Below are 18519 nucleotides of genomic sequence, written 5' to 3'. Positions count from 1 at the left end.
CGGCCCCGGCGACTTCCCCGTCCCGCTGCGGGAACAGGCTTGCAGCTACTGCGGCATCCCCGAGCCGGAGCCGAATCCTGGTGCCGGTAACGGGGGGTTCATCGCCCCGTCCCCGGCCTTCGAGAGCCGCCGCTGCCGGCCGGGGGAGCCGGTGATGGAGTGCGCCGAGTGCGGGCGAGGCTGCGGGCAAAAGCCAGACCTGGTGCGGCACCGGCTGGCGCACGGCGGGGAGCGTGCCCACGCCTGCGGCCGCTGCGGGAGAGGCTTCGCCGAGCCGGTGGGGCTGGGGTCCGCGGGCAGTCCCTGCCGCCCCAGCCCCAGCGCCGGCCGCTCCCCGGGCACGGTGGAGGGGGTGGCGGCAGCACCCCGGAAGGAGCGGAAGGAGCTGTCGCTGACGGAGAAGGTGCGTGTGCTGGAGATGCTGGAGGGCCCCAAGGTGTCGCAGAGCGAGTTGGCCAAACGCTTCGGCGTGTCGCAGCCCCAGATCTGCCGCATCATCAAGAACAAGGAGCGGATCCTGAGCGAATGGCACCGCAACGGCGACCCTGAGCGCAAACGCAAGCGGGAGGGGAAGGACGCGGCCCTCGAGGCAGCTCTGCTGCGCTGGGTGGAGGGTGCCCGCGCCGCCGACCTGCCCGTCGGCGCCCCGCTCCTCCAGCTCAAGGCCAAACACCTTGCCGAGGCGCTGGGCCGGCCCGATGCGGAGCCCAGCGCCGGCCGGCTGGCTCGCTTCGAGGCGCGCCACAACCTGGCCGTCAAGAAGCCCCCGGCAGAGAAAGGGGACGCGGAGCAGCCGACGGCCGAGCACTGGGCCGGTGCGGTGCTGCCCAGCCTCCTCCGCAGCTACGCGCTCCCCGAGATCTATGCCTGTGGGGAGACGGGGGTGCTCCTCCCAGCCGCCTCCCCCGGTAAGGGCGAGAGTGCCGGTGACCGCCTGACGGTCTTGCTCTGCGCCAACGCCGACGGCTCGGAGAAGGCCCCGCTGCGGGCGGTGGGGGAGAGCCCCCGGCCCCGCTGCCTGCGCGGCATCAACCTGGAGCAGATGCCCTGGAGCTACCGCGCCGGCAGCCTGGCCGGCATGACTGCCCCGCTCTTCGCCGAGTGGCTGCAGGAATTCAACGAGGCGATGCGGCGCCAGGGGAAGAGCGTCCTCCTCCTCCTCGCCAAGCACGAGGCGCACCCCTACCTCCAGCTGTCCAACGTCAGGATGGTCTTTGTGCCGCCGGGCACTGCCCTGGCCCAGCCCCTGGACCGCGGTGTCGCCGGCGACCTCAAGGGCCACTACCGACGCCGGCTGCTGCGGTGGCTGCCGGCAGAGCGCGGCGCGGGGCAGCCGACCCTCCTGGATGCCCTCCACGCGCTGGCGCAAGCCTGGGGCGACGTGCGCCGGGGGCTCATCGCCAGCTGCTTCCGTGCTGCCGGCTTCAGCCCCAGTGCCAGCGGGGAGGCCCTGGCCCTGGCCCCGGCACCCGGCCTGCTCGGGCAGGAGCAGCTAGAGCGCCGTGCGCTGATGGACGAGGAGCGGGAGCATCACGGGGACGCGGCGGACGGGGACGAGGGGACGGCGGAGACCGAGGAGGCGGGAGAGCCGGAGGCAGTGCGGCCCTGCCCCTCCGAGCGGGAGGTCTGGGAGAGCCTGGCCACGCTACGGCGGTACCTGGAGTGCCGGGCCACCTCGCCGGAACTCTTCCAGGCCTTCTACGAGCTGGAGGACACGGTGCACATGGTGTCTGCGGGCGCCGGACCAGGCCTCGCCAGGGACGCCCCTCTCAGGCACTGAGCCAGCGCGTGGCCCAACCCGCTCGCCCCCCTGCCTGGGACATCGGGGCCGTCACCGGACCAACCTGGCTGCCCCCTCCCGCCGCAGCACTGCCTGAGTTGTGCCGTGGGGTTTGCCATGTGTCCGCGGGGCTCTGGGGGTGTCTGTTGGGGAGCGCTGTGCAACGGGGGCCACGGAGCCGCCGCGCTCTGGGTTTGTCACCTGTGGGGACACAAACTACCCGCCAAAACCTTCTCCCCCAGGAGTGGCTTCTGAAAGCAGTGGGAGCCGTCGCGGATCTGCCCCTGGGGAGGAGGGGGGATTTGCCCTGAGTGGGAGGATTGTGTTTGCCGGGGACAGGGTGGGGGGGGAACGGGGGGGGAGTGTCTGGGGGAGACCGGGCGCATCAGCTGCTGTGTCACCGCGTGGTGCCCGGAGGTTTGCAACAGGCATTAAAAAGGCAGAATTCAGCAAAATGCAGCGCGGGTGCCGGTTGGAATATTTTCACGTCGCCTCCAGCCCCGCCGTGAGCTGGGCAGAGCCCCCCGTCCCCCCTCCCCACCAGCGCTGCCAGCAGCAGCCAGGGTCACCCCAAACCTTCCCCTTCCCCTCCCTTGCTCTGGCCTGGGGACACCGGAGCTGCTCCTGGGCCCTCGTGGGTTAATGAGGAGCCCTGGGCGTCCCCTGCAGAGCCCCCCCCCCCCACTGGACAGTGCACCCCAACAGGCACCCGCTCGTGGTGGAGACGGGCGCGTGGCACCCATGGGTGCTCTGGGGTGCGGAGGGCATGGGCAGGACATGCAGGAGGTGCTCATCAGGGTGTCTGGGGGGGGGGGGCTGTTGGGGTGCACAAGGGGCACCCTCAGGCCTTAGGGGTGCGTGAGCAGGGGGCACCGGGGTGTGTCTGGGTGAAGGGGGGGGTGTGCCAGGGCCCCCCCGAGGGTTGCAGGGGGCACCCAGGTGCCTGCCAGAGTGAACGGGGTTAAAGGGGTCCCCCGGGGGTGCACAGGGTGATGGGGGGGGGGGGAGTGGGATGCAGGGGGGTACAACAGACCCCCCCACCCTCCCCTGGGGGGTGCAGCGGCAGAGGGGGCATTGGGGTGCAAAGGGAGGGGGTGCACAGGGAAGTTCCCACGGGGGTGCACAATCACGGGGGTGCGCGTAGCACCCGGAGGGGGCCTGCAGGGATGGGGTGTGCAGGGGGGAGCCCCATGGGGTTGCACAATTAAATTATGGGGGTGCACGTAACACCCAGGGGGGGCGTGCAGGGTCGGGGTGCGCCGGGGGGTGTCTCTCCCCACGGGGATGCACAGTCATGAGTGTGCACTCATCACCCGGGGGGGGCGGTGTCGGGGTGCCCCGGGGTGCTCCCCACGCGCATACACAATCACGGGGGTTCCCGCAGCACCGGGGGGGGGATGATGCGCAAGGTCGGGGTGCACCGGGGGGGGGGGGGGGCCTCTCCACGGAAGACACACAGAATCACGGGGGTGCCGGCGCGGTGCGCGGGGACCTCCCGCCTGCCCCCCCCCTCCCCTCGCCGGTTTCCGCGGAGGGGCCGCGCCGGCGGGGGCGCGGCGGGGCCGCCAGGGGGCGCCGCACGGCGGGAGCGCGCAGGGCCCGCGCCGCGCCGCGCCGCTCGGAGGCGGAGGAAATGAAGGCGAGTTCCGCCGAGGCGGGAGCCATTACCCGCCGCCGCCGCCGGACCTGAGTACCCCCCCCCCCCTTCCTCCGAGCCCGGCCCCTCCGCCGCCGGCCCCCGTTTTTCCCCCCTCTCCCCCCCCCCCCCCCCCCCTTCCCGTCTCACGCCCGTCCCGGCACAGGTAGGCGCCGCCGCCCTGCCCCGGGGGGGTGTTTGGGGAGGCGTGGAGGGGAACGGGGGGGGCGGGAAAGGCCTGAGGCCGGGGCCGGTGCCTGCCCCCGGGTCCCCCCCAACTCCTCCTCCGGGGGGCAGGCACCGGCCCCGGCCCCTTTGTCCCTGGTGCCCGGCGGAAGCGCGAACAAAAGCCGCCCGCTGAAGGCCCCGGCCCTGCCCCGGGGGTGCAGCCGGTAACCGGTTGCCCCCACCACTCCTGAGGGGGGGGGCGGGGAAAGGCCGTCGCGGCGGGGAGAGGTGAGGGGGGGTGTGTGTGTGAGGTGCTCGACCGAGGCCTTGAGGCTGCCGGAGGGGTCTCGGTGGGGCCTGGAGATGCTGAGGGTGCTTGAGGACTTTGCCGTGGTGCTGGGGGGCCGAGGGGGTCGGCGGGACCGGGGCTTGGGGTGCGCTGATGTCACGAGCCTTGCCACGGGCCCACGGCATGGCCGTAAGATGCTGGCCACGGCCAGGGGCTTTGCTGTGGGCCCGAGACCTGCACCGTGGCCACTGTCTTTGCCAGGGTCTTGAGGCACCCAGCGGGAGCTTGAGGTGTTGAACATGGCCAAGGTCTTTGCTGTGTCCCTGAGGCCCTCACTGGGATCTTGAAGCGTTCACCATGGCCAAGGTGTTTGCCGTGTCCCCAGGGCCCTCACTGGGACCTTGAGGTGTTGACCGTGGCCAAGGTCTTTGCCGTGTCCCCGAGGCCCTCACTGGGACCTTGAGGTGTTGACCATGGCCAAGGTCTTTGCCGTGTCCCCGAGGCCCTCACTGGGACCTTGAGGTGTTGACCATGGCCAAGGTCTTTGCCGTGTCCCCGAGGCCCTCACTGGCAGCTTGAGGCACTCACTACTCACCAAGGTCTTTGCCATGGCGTTGAAGCACTCGCTATGGTCTGGGTCCCTGCAGTGGCCCCAGGGTCCTTGTGAGAGCTCGAGTTGTTCACCGTGGCCAAAGCTTTTGCCATGGCCTTGAAGCACTTGCCATAGCCATGGTCTTTGCCGTGGCACCGAGAGCCTCAGTGGGAGGTTGAGGTGTTCACTATGGCCAAGGGCTAAGGTCTTTGCCATGGCCCTGAAACGCTTGTCGTGGCCATGGGCTTTGCCATGGCCCTGAGGCCCTCAGTGGGACCTTGAGGAGTTCACCATGGCCAAGGCCTTCCATGTCTTTGCCATGGCCTTGAGGCACTCACCATGCCCAAGGACTTCACAATGACCCCAAGGTCCTCACCGGGAACTTGAGGTGCATGCTGGGTGCTTGAGGTTCTCACCATGGCCAAGACCCTTGCCAAGGCCTTCATCTTGGTCAAGGTCTTCACCGCCACCTTGAGATGCTCCCCAAGGCCTTTGCCACGGGCCCTAGACCTGTGCCAGGGCCAAGGACTCTGCCATGGCCCTGAGGCCCTTGCTGGGAACCTGAAGTGCTCACTGTGGCCGAGGCCTTCACCACGACCTCGTGTTGCAGCCCTGGTGCTTTCACCGTGGCTGCAGCCCTTGCCGTGGTGCTGAGGGTGCTTGCCATCATGAGGTCCTTGCTGTGGACCTGAGGTGCTGACCACGGGCGGCCAGGGCCCTCGCTGCGGTGCTCGACGTAGCCCGGAGGCGATGGCTGTGGCCCTGGAGCTGTCGCTGTGGCTCCTGCCGTGGCTTGCCAAGGCCATGTCCTGCAGGCGCTTCACTGTGCAACCTGAGGGGCTCCCCGTCGCTGTCAGCATGGCCGCAAGGCCCTCACTGTGGCCTTGAGGCACGGCCCGTCACCCTCAGCCTGGCCCCGAGGTGCTCCTCGGCACCCTCAGCCTGGCCCCGAGGCACCCGCCGCGGCCCCGAAGCGTGTGCCATGGCCTCCGCGCGCACGGCGTGGCCACAACCCTCCCCGCGGCCCCCGTGGTAGCTGGCCGGGGGCCCCCGGGCGCCTCTGGTTGGAGAGGGCCGGGGGCCTCACCGTCATCACCCCGCGCTGCCGCCACCCACCGCTGCCCTTTCCTTTTCTCCCCTCCCAGGTGCTCTCGAGCCGGGGCGAGGGGATGAGGTGCCCCCGTGCCGCGTGGTGTGCCGAAGCGGCTCTTTAGATCCTCCCCGGCCCAAGCCTCCCCTGCCATGGATGCCTCGGGGGCTCTTGCTTCGGCTCCCTCCTCCGCGGCTCCCTCGGGCTCCCGCAGCCCCATGTTCCCCCCAGGAGCTGACAGAGAGGAGTGGGGACCGAGGTTCAATTGTGCCCCTTCCACCTCTGCCGCAGCCTCGCAGGCGATGCCAGCGTCTGGCCGGAAGAGGAAGGCCAACTTCTCCAATGACGAGACTGAGACGCTGGTCTGGAATGTGGTCCGGCATTTCAGCGCCCTGTATGGGTCTGAAGCCCTGCGGGCTCACCCCGTGCGGCGGAAGCAGCTCTGGACCCAAATCCAAAGCCGCGTCAACTTCCTGGGCTACACTGAACGCTCCATCGACGACCTCAAGCACAAGTGGCGTGACCTGCGGCTGGACGTCAAGAAGAAGATCACCTCCAAGAAGCACCTGCCCATGAACCGCGCCGGCGGGCCGCTCCACAAGCCGCGCCTCACGCCCCTGGAGAAGATGGTGGCTTCCACCTTCTTGCAGGCCAGCCACGACTCGGAGCCCGAAATCATCTTGGACCCAGGTCAGTCGTTGGTGGTTCTCTGGGGAGAGTTGGAGCAGCTCTGTTCGTCCCCACCTGCCAGGCCGCGGTGTGTCGCCCCCTCCCTGAGCTCCGGGCTCTGCCAAGCGTGGAAGGAGACTTGGGGGTTTTTTTGCTCTCGCACACGGTTTGTGTCGGGGTTGCAGCGCCCGGCAGAGCCCTACTCCCGTTGTGTCTGAGCAGCAAAGCACCAGCGTTGGAAACTCTGTGCGCTGGAATTCAAAATTCCGCTGTGGAAACAACCTGGGACCAACGGGAACACCTCAGGCTTGGTGGGAGCGGGTCTTTTTTTTGTTTCTTTGGGTTTTTTCCCTTTAACACAGTGCCTGGCTTTGCTGGATGCTGTCTAAAGGTGCAAGACGGGATGGGATTTTCTTTTGCACGTTCCTTTGGGGGCCAGTGTCCCCCACGGTTAGCTGAGGTCAGAGAGAGCAGCAGCTTCGGTGCAAAGTCACTGTTCCCCCGCAGTGCCTCGCAGCCGGGGGAGCTGGTGGGTCTCCACGGGTCTGTGCCATTGACCCCGCTGTCACCTGCAGAGCAGATCCGTGTCTCGGTGGAGCGCGGGGCCCTCCTGCTGGTCCTGCTCTTGGGCAATGCCTGTTCGGTTCAAGAGACGCTCTGGGTGAAGGTGTCGGTGAAAGACCCAACATCGGGCGTGTGGTAGTGCTGAGCCGGGCCCAGCTGGGCTTTGTTACTGGCCAGGAGGCAAATACCCTCCCTGCCCTTTCCGCAGTTATGGAAATCCGCAAAAGGGATGTACCCAGCTTATCTGTGTCCCTGGAGAGCACCAGGGTCAGTCCTTCTGCCCCTTCCTCCTCTCTGATTTTGTGGGGTGGGCAGCGTGGGGTCTCGTTTGACTCGGTTCAGGCTGGGGCTGCCTCTGAACCAGACGCTCGTCATGCTGCCGAGCATCTGGGCTGAAGGAAGAAATCCGGTGGGACATTTAGGAGATGCCAAACCCCCTCGGGGCCGGGCAAGTTGAGGATAGTCCCTGGGGCCGGGCAGCCTTGCAGGGGGAGCGTTTGTGCCTCAGTATGAGCGTCTGTGAGCGTCGCTCCCTGGCAGATTCCAGCAGGGCTCTTCATCCTGGGGAACCCCCCTGCTCTCTGCCCTTCTGCAGGGGGCACGTGAACTTTCCAGTGCCGTGGTCGCAGCGGCTGAGGCCGGATTCTCTCTGTCCCGCAGATCTGTTCTTCCCCGGCGCCACCAAGCAATCCTTCATACACCTGCAACCCGGCGTCAGCCACCCCAGCATCTACATCGACACCAACGGGCAGCCCTCGTCCCTGCCAGACGTGGAGGGCTCAGCCGTGCCCCGCCTGGCCGTGCAGAGCCCCGACCCCTCCGTCATCTGCGAGTACAGCCGGGGGGAAGGACAGAGCAGCTCGGGTGAGGCTGCGGGGGCTTTAGGCGCTGGGGGGGGGCTGGAGGGAGGTGGCGGCGACCCCCAAAAGCTCGCTGTGGTGGTTTGCACGGAGAGCCTGGGCCTGGCACTGCGGGGGATGCCCCGGTGGGAGATATTTCCCCACGTCAGCCCAGCCTGGGCGATTCTCTCCCGGTCGGCGGGACCCGAAGGGCTGCGGATGCCTCGTGGGGAGCCCTGAGCGCGGCTCCGTAATGGCCGAGGGTTGTCGGGTGGCGGGAGAAGGCGGCAAACCCAAGGGAAGGGGAAGGTTGTGGCCGTCCCCGCGTCACGCGGGCTGCGAGGGGCTCACCGTGGGGCTTCTCCTCTCTTCCAGCCGAGTCAGGACCGGAGCTGCGGACTCCAGACGTGTCGGCCATTTCCCCGTCCCTGCGAAACGAGTCGCTCGTCTCCTACGCCTCCATGTCGGAGGAAGAGGAACGGGAAGGCCGGGAAGGGGAGAGAGGCCACGGCGGGGCCGCGGGGATGCAGCCTGGGCCCGAGGCCCCCATGTCTGCGGAGGAAGACATGAAACTGTCCCGCCAGGCCATGCTGATCCGCCGCTGCAGCTCCCAGGGCTCTGTCACCTCCCTGCCCGAGGACCCTCTCAACCCCGTGGACGCTCACTCGGACTGGGGCCACGAGGGAGTGTCCGACTTGCCCCCCCTGGGCCGCGGGCTCGACTCCTCGCACCCCGAGGAGCAAGCAGGGGGCCCGGGCCCGGAGATGGGCGCTTTGCCCAGGGTACTGATGGGGCCCACCTGGGAGAAGCCGACGGCGGAGGAGGAGCCCCCGGCCCGCTCCCCGCTGCATGGCGCCCTGACCGAGGAGTCGCTGCCCTCCTCCGCCTCCCCCCCGGGCGACGCTCCCGCCGCCCCCGGCCCGCCCCGCGGCCTGGGCTGCTCCCGCCTGCGGGACGACCGCCGGGAGAGCTGGAGGACTAACATCCACCACCTGCTGGACCTGGAGGAGCAGTGGGACCAGCTGTACCACCAGGAGCTGGCCATGTGGCAAGAGGAACGGGCCACCCAACGCGAGGAGAGGGCCCGTGACCGCGAGCTCCAGTTCCGCCTCCTGGGCGTCCTCACGGACATCCGCGACGAGCTGCGGTACCTGCGGCAGGAGAGGGCCAGCGCCCGGCAGAGCCAGGCGCCGCCGGCTGAGCCCCGCCCGGACCCCAGCCCGCTCCTCGAGCAGCCCAAAGCCGAGCCCAGCTTCCCTGAGCCCCAAGCCGGGACCACCAACTGGGGAGAGACCGCCGTGCCCAGCCGCAGCCCCTTCGGCAACCGAGGCCGGGGTCGGCGTCGGGGCCGGCCGCGCGGTTCTGCCTCCAGACACAGACGCCTCTTCCTCGCCAACAGCTAGGGACGGGCCGGGGGGGGGGGGGGACACGCCATCCCATGAAGGACATGCTGTGCCCGCGGCCCTCCCGGCGCGAGCTTCCCGCCACGGACACGGAGGGGAACGGTGTGCTTTGGGATGGGATTGGGGGGGGGGCTGTGTGCGCAAATGTGCGGCCGCCGGCGAGGTCCCCGCGAGCACGGGGGAAACGGCGTCGCCCGTCCCGGGGGGAGGGAGGCGGCGATTTCGCACACGCGGGTGTGAGCGGCCCCCCCCCCCCCCCCCTCCCGCACCCGCGGTGGCGTTAGTCGAGTAGGATTACTACCTTTTTTTTTTTTTTTTGGGGGGGGTGGGGTGGGGGGGGTGGGGAGTTAGGAAAACTTAGTCGCTGAGGCGCGAACATTTTATGCAAATCATTTAATGACCTAATTTGCATATAACCGTACACTTCTGTTTAAAAAAAAAACAAAAAAAAACAAAAAACCAACAAAAACGATCCCCAAAAAACCAGAAAAGCCGCCTCTGTGTGTGAACTGGGGGGGGCAAGAGGGTGCTGGGCTGCTATACGGAGTCGTTTGCCCCAAGGCCCTGCCCCGCGCAGCCCGCAGGGGCTGCGCGGGGCAGGGCCTTGGGGCAAACGACCCCGAATTTGGTGGCACTGAGCTTCTCCTGGGGCGGGGAGGTGGGGACGACAGGACACCAGGACCCCCAGCCTCAGGCTGTGCTGTCTGGGCTCGGGTCCCGAGGGAGTGTGCAGGGTCCCTTGGACAGCATGGGTGGTGTCCCCAGGCGGCGAGTCGGGTCCCCGGCAGCATGCGGGGTCTCCCCAGGAGCAGGCAGGGTTCCCAAGCAGCATCCAGGGTCCCCAACAGTCTGTGGGGTCCCCAGGGAGCGTGCAGGGTCCCCAGGGAATGTCCAGGACCCCTCAGCACTGTGCAGTGTCCCCAGCAGTGTGCAGTGTCCCCAGGGAGTGTCCAGTGTCCCCATGAAGTGTCCAGTGTCCCCAAGGCGTGTCCAGGGATCCCAGCACCATGCTGTGTCCTCAGGGAGTGTCCAGAGTCCCCAGGGAGCGTCCAACAGTTTGTGGGGTCCCCAGCAGCGTGGGGTGTCCCCAGGGTGTGTTCAGGGTCCCCAGCATTTTGTGGGGTGCCCAGCAGTGTCCCCAGGTAGCTCCAGCCCCGCACACCCTGCCTCCTCCTCAGACTGCAGCCCACATCGGGGGGGGCTAAAAAGCCCACACTGGGCTGATGTCACCCCCCCCCCACCACCAAGCTGCAGCACGTGGGGACCCCCCAGCCACATTCCCTGCTTGGTGGCAGCTCCTTTGCCACCCTGGCGGAATGGGGCCGGTGGGTGCAGCGCCCCCCACACACACCTTGGGGAGGGGGCAGTGGGGCCTCCCAGGTTGATCGTATCTCTTAAGAGGGGTGGGCAGTGACACCCAGCTTGGGGGAGGGGGGGGGGGCCTGGGGAAGGGGCAGAGCTTTGGGTCAAAAATGGGGTGAACCAACTTACAGCCCCAAATCAAGGGTAGGAGCAACGTGGGGCCAGTTTGGTGACGGTGGGCAGGAGCTGGGGGTGCAGCTGGTTAAAATGAAGGCAGGATGCACGGGGTAGGGGGGACTGCAGGATTTTGAGGGGGGGGGAAATGGGGGACCCTGTGGGGCCAGGGAGGGAGGGGAGGGGGCCAAAGGTGCTGCAGCCCAGCATGACTTTATTCCATATCGCATGGTCCGTACAAAACTACACCCCAAGCACTGTACAGAGCGGGACGGCGCGGGGCAGGGCGGGGGGGGGGAGGGCAGTAAAAATAAGCAGTGGGGGCCGGGGAGCAGAGCAGCAGGCGGGGGGGGGGGGGCGGGTGGTGACAGCAGGGGGACGCGGCGGGGTTGGGGGAGTGGAGGGGCTGCTCCCCATCCTGTGCAGCAAGATTGTCTGGGGGCGGGGGGAGCGGTGGAGGCTGAAGTGTCTGTCCGTGGCAGGGGCTGGCCCAGGGTGGGGGGAACCTGCAGGCACACGGGTCCCCCCCCCCGAGGCTCCCCACGTGCTCCCCACCCCAGCCGGGCACCTGTATTTGGTAGGAAGCTGCGTTGTGGCCGGCGCCTGCCCCCATCCTGGGGGGGCAATGTGGAGGGGGGTGGGGGGTGTCAGTCCGCAGCGGAGGGCAGCCCCTAATCCCCAGGGGGCATGATACCGGGGGGGGGCAACGGTGGGGGTCCCGCCTCGGCCCCGTGGACCCGCTGGTGATCCTTGAGGGATTCCTTGTAGCGGAAGCTGCGCCCGCAGGCCGGGCACTGGTAGGGCCGCTCGCCGGTGTGGATGCGCTGGTGCTTGAGCAGGTTCTGCTTGCGGATGAAGCTCTTGCCGCAGGCGGCGCAGGCGAAGGGCCGCTCGCCCGTGTGCAGGCGCTGGTGGTTCTGCAGGTGCTCTTTGCGGCTGTAGCACTTCCCGCACTCGGAGCACTTGTAGGGCCGCTCGCCGCGGTGGATCATCTGGTGCCGCACCAGCCCCGAGTGGCAGTTGAAGCTCTTGCCGCACTCGGCGCAGGGGTAAGGCCGCTCGGCCGCGTGGCTCCGCTGGTGGATCCGCAGGCTCTTCTTCCCGCTGAAGCTCTTCCCGCACTCGGCGCAGCCGTGCGGCCGCTCCTCGGTGGGCCCCGGCGTGGCGGTGGGGAGCCCCGACGCCTCGGCCCCCGGCCCCGCTTCCGAGCCGGAGGTTTTGCCCAGTCTGTGCTGCGGAGGCAGAGCCGCCGCCGCCGCCGCCGCCGCCGCCGTCACCGCAGCCTGTCCCTCGGGGCTCCCGAAGCCCGCGCCAGGGAAGAGCAGCTCCCCGGAGCCGCCTGGCAAACCCACCTCCTCGGGGGGCTCGGCGTGGGGGCACCGCTCCTCCGACTTCACCAGCAGCCCCTCGCCAGCTGCAGGGGAGGGAGAGGCTTGCTCAGCGCCTGCTGGGGACACCGGGGACATCCCCGAGTCCCAGCCTGGGCGGGCGCTTCCCCGCCACCAGCTCCCCCATCGCTCACCGGGACCAGGACCTGTCAGCATCTCCCTCTCCGGCAGCTCCCAGGGCTCACGGACGCAGGGTTCTTCCTCCTGCTTGATCCACGACAAGAAGTCGTGCGCCGTGATCAGGGCGTCCGCGCCTGCGGGGAAGGACGGGGATGGGCACTCAGCCGAGCGGGGCCGCATCCTGCACTGCGAAAGGCAGCGGGTGCTGCCGGTGCTGGGCCCGGCCCCGGGCTCACCTGCGCAGGGGTCTGCCGGCAGCGCCCGCTCCTCGGCAAACTGCTGCTCCCCCACAAACGCCACCTCCTGCTTGATCCGGGACAGGATGTCGGAGGTGGAGATCAGCGACTCTGTTCACAAGGAGAGACTTGGCTGGTGCCAGGATGCAGCCCAACGGCGGGTGGGACCCCCGGGCTCCGGCCAATGTGTGATGTCCCTGTCCCACTGCAGTTAAGGGGTGTCGAACACTGCCCCCCCAGCCCCCAGGGGAGCTGTGGGTGACCCTGGGACAGCCCGTGGGGACGTGTGGCCATGGCACAGCCCACGGGGATGGGTGACAATGGCACAGGCGATGGGGACAGGTGACTGTGACACAGCCCACGGGCTCTGACACGACGTGGTGGCAGTGGGGGGCACACGGATCTCCCAGGGACAGATGCCCAAGCCCCCCCAGCTTGCCATCGGGGGTTTTCCAGGGTCACTTGTGGTGGCCCCCAGTCACACAGCGGGGACCAGCATCTGGCCGTGGCTTTAAAACTGGGCCCTGTGGGGTTGGGACCACCAGGGGAAGGAGGGACCTTCCCGGGGTGGGCAGTGGGGTGGGGGGAAACTCGAGGTGGGAGGCAGTGGGGATGGGGGGGGGGTATGCCTCACCCGCACAGGCATCCGGCGGCAGCTCCCTCTGCTCCAGCTCCCTCTGCTCGGGGACGCAGGGTCCCTCCCCGCGCTCGCCACGGGGCTGCACCTCGTTTCTGGACAGGGCACCGTCTGCATGGGGAGACAGCAGGGCTGGCACCGGCGCTGGGGCTACACCCACCCGGCCCTCTCCAGGGACGCACCGGGCATCTCTCCTGGCGGAGAACTTGCCTAAATTGAGCAGGACCTCTGTGCCAGGCCCTCGATTTTGGGGGCCGAGGACTCACTCCAGGGCCCCCACAGCATCCCATCCCCGTGTAGGCAGCACGGGGGGCAGAGGCTTTCCCTCCGACATGGGAGGCCCCGGAGCCGCGGCATGTGCCTCCACCGACTGCTCGCAGGGGACCAGGGCACCCGCATCTGGGACCCTCCCTCTGGAGAGATGCAGCCACGGAGAGGGGCGAAAAGGGATGTTTACCCAGGGAGAGCAAAGACTCATAGTTCTCCTTCACCAGGTTATTGTACAGCTCTTTCTGCCACTCCTCCAAATTCTTCCACTCCTCTGCCGAGAAGTAGACGGCAATGTCAACAAACGTCACTGGCACCTGCAGGGACAAGCCCCCAGCAGCTCAGCGCCGCCCACTCCCCTGGGCAGCCGAGGGTCCCCCCTGCCCAGCCCGCAGCCCCCGCCGGGAGCCGTTACCTTGGGGACTTCACCCCGGGGGCCTGGGGGCAGGCGCAGCACCCAGAAGTTCCTGTTCTTCAGGAGGTTCTCCACGTTCTCCAGGCGCCGCTGGAGCAGCCCGTACTCCTGGATGAGGGTGCCCAGCACGGCCCATTTGCTCTCCAGCTGGTTCCCGAACTCCATGGCCGTCTTCTCGCAGTCCAGAAGCTTCTTCTCAGCCGTGCCGGACCGTCCCTCGAGGCTGAGCAGGCGGGTGGCCAGGAGGTCGATCTTCCTCTCCATTGCCTGCACCGTGGCCACCACGGTCCAGAGCGAGGCCTCGGCGGAGTGGAGCTGCGCCTCCCGCACGTGCGCCCGCTCTGGCAGCAGCGGCGGCTGCAGAGGCATAAGGTGGGGGGCCTCCACGTTCCACTCCTGCACCTGGGCCGCGGAGAGGGCACGGGTGGGAGGGGGCTCGTGGCCTTGGCATCGCTCCCCCAGCCCCGATTCGAGGGGTTTTTGGCCACCGCTGCCCCCCGGCGCCATGCCGGGGACCCCCCTCGTGCGCTGCCCTCGCCCTGCCCGCCCCGGGCACCACCGGGGGCCTGTCCCACAGCCCTGCTGTGCTCAGCACGTGCCAACGGCTCGGCCGGGTCAGGATTTGGCCCCTGGAGGGATGCAGCAGGCCTGAGGGGATGGCGAGGGGCAAGCGAGGAGGGTTGTTGGCCAGTGCCGCCGGGCCGGGGAGGGATCAGGGTACAGCCACGGCAGCCGTGGGGTCAGCGCCAGCCACTGTCCCTGTGGGCAGGGCAGGCCAAGGCAGCGCCCCCCAGCCTGGCACCCCAGCCCCCCACCCCTCGCCGGGGCTTCCCTGGGCCTGCCCAAGCAGGACACGCCCCCCACTCGGGTGGGCACACGGGCAAGGTGGGACCAGGGGTGCCCGGGGACATCCTGGGGACACGAGGGCATCCCAGGGGCACGGGGACATCCCAGGGGCATCCTGGGGACATCCTGGCGGCATCCCGGGGTCACAGGGATATCCTGGGGGCATCCTGGGGGCACTTGGGGGCATCCCAGAGGCACCCTGATTCCGCGGTGCCCGGGGACATCCTGGGGGCATCCTGGGGACACACGGACATCCCGGGGGCATCCCGGAGGCATCCCGAGGGCATCCGGGGGCCCCTGGGGGCATCCCGGGGACACCCCGGTTCAGCGGTGCCCGGGGACATCCCGGGGACACGGAGACATCCCGGGTCAGGGCCCCGGGGGCTGCCCAGGTCTGGAGGGCGCAAGGGGGTGGCCGGGGGTCCCCGGGCTGGGGGTGCCGGGGCTGGGGGCGAGGGGGGGAACCCCGAGAGGGCACCGCGGGGGGTCCCGGCCGGGGCGCACGGGCCGACCTCGGGGCGGGGGGGGTTGGGGGGCGGCGGCGCGGAGCGGCCGGCGGCGCGGGCGGGGCGGCTCCGCCTCCGGTGCCGGTCCCGGTGCCGGTCCCGGTGCCCCCGGGCCGGGCCGGGCCGCGCTTACCTGGGCGGGCGCCCACTCGGCCATGGCCCCGCGGTGCTGGGCCGGGCCCCGGCGGCTGGGGCCGGGCCGCGGCGGGGAGAGCGCGGAGCGGAGCGGGGCCGCGCTGCCGCCCGCCGCCGCGCCGGGGCCGGGGCCGGGAGCGGGGCCGGGAGCGGGGCCGCTGTCGGTGGCTGCGCGCTGCGGGCCGGGCCCCGCCGCCCCGCCGAGGAGCCAGGGGCAGCCGGGGAATTGCATCCGCCTCCTCCGGGCTTCGCGGCAGCGGGCGGGGGGGCGGAGGGGGGGGAGCGGCGCCGAGCGCGGAGCACTGCCGCCTACCGGCACCGGCAGCCCCCGCCGCCCCGGCACCAGCCCCGGCAACCGGCGTCGGCACCGGTATCGGCACCGGCACCAGAACCGGCACCGAGCCCCAGCCTCGGGAGCAGCACCAGCAGCAGCAGCAGCACCGGTACCGAGCCCCAGCACCAGTATCGGCACCAGCATCAGCGGCGCACCAGTGTCAGCAACGGTATCATCACCGGCACCAGTACTGGCACCAGACCAGGCACTGAGCCCCAGCACCAGTGTCGGCACTGGTATTGGCACCAGCACCAATACCAAGCCCCAGCACCAGTATTGGCACCAGCATCAGCACTGGCATCGGCACCAGCACTGGCACCAGAACCAGTACCAAGCACCAGCACCAGGATCAGCACCAGTGACGGCACCAGTATGGGCACCAGCACCAGTACCAAGCCCCAGCACCGGTATCGGTGTCAGCACCAGTATGGGCACTGGCACCAGCAACACCAGTATCAGCATCAACACCAGCACTGCCACCAGAACTGGTACCAAGACCCAGCATCGGTATCAGCATCATCACCAGTGTCGGCACTGGTATTGGCACCAGCACCAATACCAAGACCCAGCACCAGTACTGGCACCAGCATCAGCACCAGTATCAGCATCCGCAACCAGTGTCAGCACCAGTGTTGGCACCAGCACCGGTATCAGCATCAGCACCAGTGTCGGCACTGGTATTGGCACTAGCACCAATACCAAGCCCCAGCACCAGTATTGGCACCAGTATCAGCACTGGCATAGGCACCAGCATTGGCACCAGCACCAATACCAAGCCCCAGCACAGGTATCAGTGTCAGCACCAGTATTGGCAGCAGCAACACCAGTGTCAGCACCAGTATCAGCATCAGTGTTGGCACCAGTATTGGCACCAGTACCAAGCCCTAGCACCAGTATTGGCACTGGTGTCAGCACCAGTATCAGTGCTGGCACTGGCAACAGAACCGGTACCAAGCCCCAGCACCGGTATCAGCACCAGTGTCCGCACTAGTGTCTCCACCAGCACCAGCGCCGGCACCGGGATTGGCACTGGCACCAAGCTCCGGCGCTGCCATCAGCACCAGCGTTGGCGCTGACACCGGCATCGACACTGGCACCAGCATCACCACCAGCACCCAGCCCCAGCGCCAGCACTGGCACCAGTATCAGCCCCAGCACGGCCCCAGTGGGTGCATCCAGAGGGCCCCGGGCTCAGGGCTGGGGCAGGGGGTGTCTCCTCACCCCCCCCCCTTCTCCCACCCGGTGACACCGGAGGGCCGCGAGCACCGGGACCCCCATCCCGGCCCGAGACCGACGGGACGCTCCCGCGTGGGATGTGCTGGGGTCGGGGAGCCCCCGAACGTTCCCCCAACCCTGGGACCCTTCGGTCGAACAGCACCAGGGGCTGGTGCCGGTGTCTGAGCAGGGAAAACCATCGCGGTCCTGCCCTCACCGACCCCTCCTGGGAAAGGAGCCCCAGGGTCCCTGGGCCATGGCGGGGGGGGTCCCCTCTGCCCGACGGGCACCCGGACGGCCGCAGCCTCCGGGCAGAGGGCAGCGGGACGAGAAGGGTTAACGGGCTGAGCAGGCGTCACGGGAGCCTGAGCAGCCATTTCGTTTGCGATCGCTCCCGCGTCCCCTCCAGCCTTGCATCCCCCCCAGCTGGGACCCCCCCCCCCCCAAGACCCCTGCACCCCTCTGCCCCATGGCGCAGCACCCTGGGGGCTCCCATAGCCGCTGGCACCCACCACCCCGGGCTGGGCGTGGTGGGGGTGTGTGTGGGGACGGGGGCGTCCCCAGGGTATGAGGGTCACCCCAAGGCGTGAGCTGTGATGCCCCACGGGGTCTGGGAGCTCCCCCAAATCGGGGGGGGTGGGGATGGGGGGGCAGGGGAGAGATCCCACAGCGATGCGCTGGAAGCAGCTTTTAGAGGAGCTCGTTCTCTCTCTGCAATTAAAGGGAGGGGGTGGGAAACGATAATCTTTGGAAAAATAATAATAATAAAAAAACCAACCCAGTCTGGGCAGGCAGAGCTGCTGCCTCCACCCCGGTCCCAAACACACCCCCGCCTGGAGCTGGGCCCCTCTGGCAAAGCACCAGGCCCCGGGGAGGGCTCCAGGGGATGCTTTTTGACTATGGGAACAGGTTTTTTTTTAGAAAACCACGTTTAGTGTTTTTTTTTTCTCCCAGCCACCCCCTAGCACCCAGCAGCTCTGGGTGGGGAGACAGCTCCTGCCAAAGGGCACGGCTGTCCCTGGCAGGGGGGACACACGGGGACCCTCTCTCCTCTCACAAGCCCTCTCGCTGGCACACGGCTTTGGTGAGATTTGAGGTGACAGCTGGGGTAAAACCGCAGGTTTGATCCGAAGGCAGGAGCAGCCGGCAGCGCTGCCCACGGGGCTCACCCAGGGTCTGAGACTCCCGGAGCTGGTGCCTCCACTGCCGGAGCAGACCAGGAGTTGGGGACCCTGGGAGGAAATATGAAATATCTGCTAGGACCTGGGGGATTTTACTTCTCAGCTGGGGTCAGCTCAGGCAGGGTTTGCTTGTTGGATCCCTGAGATTTTTCAAATGTCCCTAACCACGCAGGTAATATTTCCTCGGGAATGCCAACCCCCTCCAAGGGAAGTTTGGATCCACCCAGGACAGCATTTGCTAAAGACCCAGCTCTTTGTGCCTGTGGGGAATGGAAAGTGTGGTCTAAGCAGTGGCTTTGGCCCTCGGGAAGAGCTAGAGGTGCAGGGGCCGAGAGCATCCCGCAGGATCCAGGGGATGGAGGAGCTGCAGCCCAGCCAGGGAGGGGGCTGTGACACCTTGTCCCATGCTGGAGCATCCTGAGCAACTCCTGGATCACTGAATCACAGAATCATCTGGGTTGGAAGAGCCCTTGAAGCTCCTCCAGCCCAACCATGAACCTCACCCTGACCGTTCCCAACTCCACCAGATCCCTCAGCGCTGGCTCAGCCCGACTCTTCAACCCCTCCAGGGATGGGGACTCCCCCCCTGCCCTGGGCAGCCCATTCCAACGCCCAACAGCCCCTTCTGCACAGAAATCCTTCCTCAGAGCCAGCCTGACCCTGCCCTGGGCAGCTTGAGGCCATTCCCTCGGGGCCTGGCGCTGGCTCCTTGGCTCCAGAGACTCATCCCCCC

At 68.3% G+C, this 18519-nt stretch overlaps 2 protein-coding genes across 2 annotated transcripts in view; one reads left to right on the top strand and one right to left on the bottom strand.

The window, feature by feature from the left end:
- LOC141956722 (uncharacterized) overlaps positions 1-15159 on the bottom strand; it is a 36956-nt gene extending 21797 nt beyond the window's left edge. The window contains exons 1-13 of the mRNA XM_074897524.1: positions 15055-15159; positions 13570-13971; positions 13345-13471; positions 12885-12998; positions 12251-12361; positions 12029-12148; positions 11194-11920; positions 8293-8778; positions 5978-6299; positions 5553-5919; positions 4804-5297; positions 632-1474; positions 118-486 (exon numbers count right to left, since the gene is read on the bottom strand). Of these exons, the coding sequence (XP_074753625.1) occupies positions 118-486; positions 632-1474; positions 4804-5297; positions 5553-5919; positions 5978-6299; positions 8293-8778; positions 11194-11920; positions 12029-12148; positions 12251-12361; positions 12885-12998; positions 13345-13471; positions 13570-13971; positions 15055-15078 (4506 nt within the window). The 5' untranslated portion in view covers positions 15079-15159. The remainder of the gene's footprint in view (positions 1-117; positions 487-631; positions 1475-4803; positions 5298-5552; positions 5920-5977; positions 6300-8292; positions 8779-11193; positions 11921-12028; positions 12149-12250; positions 12362-12884; positions 12999-13344; positions 13472-13569; positions 13972-15054) is intronic.
- On the top strand, positions 3541-9276 carry LOC141958222 (uncharacterized). The gene is made up of 4 exons (XM_074901002.1): positions 3541-3582; positions 5611-6245; positions 7449-7652; positions 8003-9276. The coding sequence occupies exons 2-4, from the start codon at positions 5708-5710 to the stop codon at positions 9028-9030; spliced, it is 1770 nt and encodes a 589-aa protein (XP_074757103.1). The 5' UTR covers positions 3541-3582; positions 5611-5707; the 3' UTR covers positions 9031-9276.
- Positions 15160-18519: the final 3360 nt, after the last annotated feature.

Source organism: Athene noctua, chromosome 2 (genome assembly GCF_965140245.1).
Source record: "Athene noctua chromosome 2, bAthNoc1.hap1.1, whole genome shotgun sequence".
Lineage (NCBI taxonomy): Eukaryota > Metazoa > Chordata > Aves > Strigiformes > Strigidae > Athene > Athene noctua.
The sequence above is the reverse complement of the archived record's forward strand: the minus strand, read 5'-3'. Positions and strand labels throughout refer to the sequence as shown.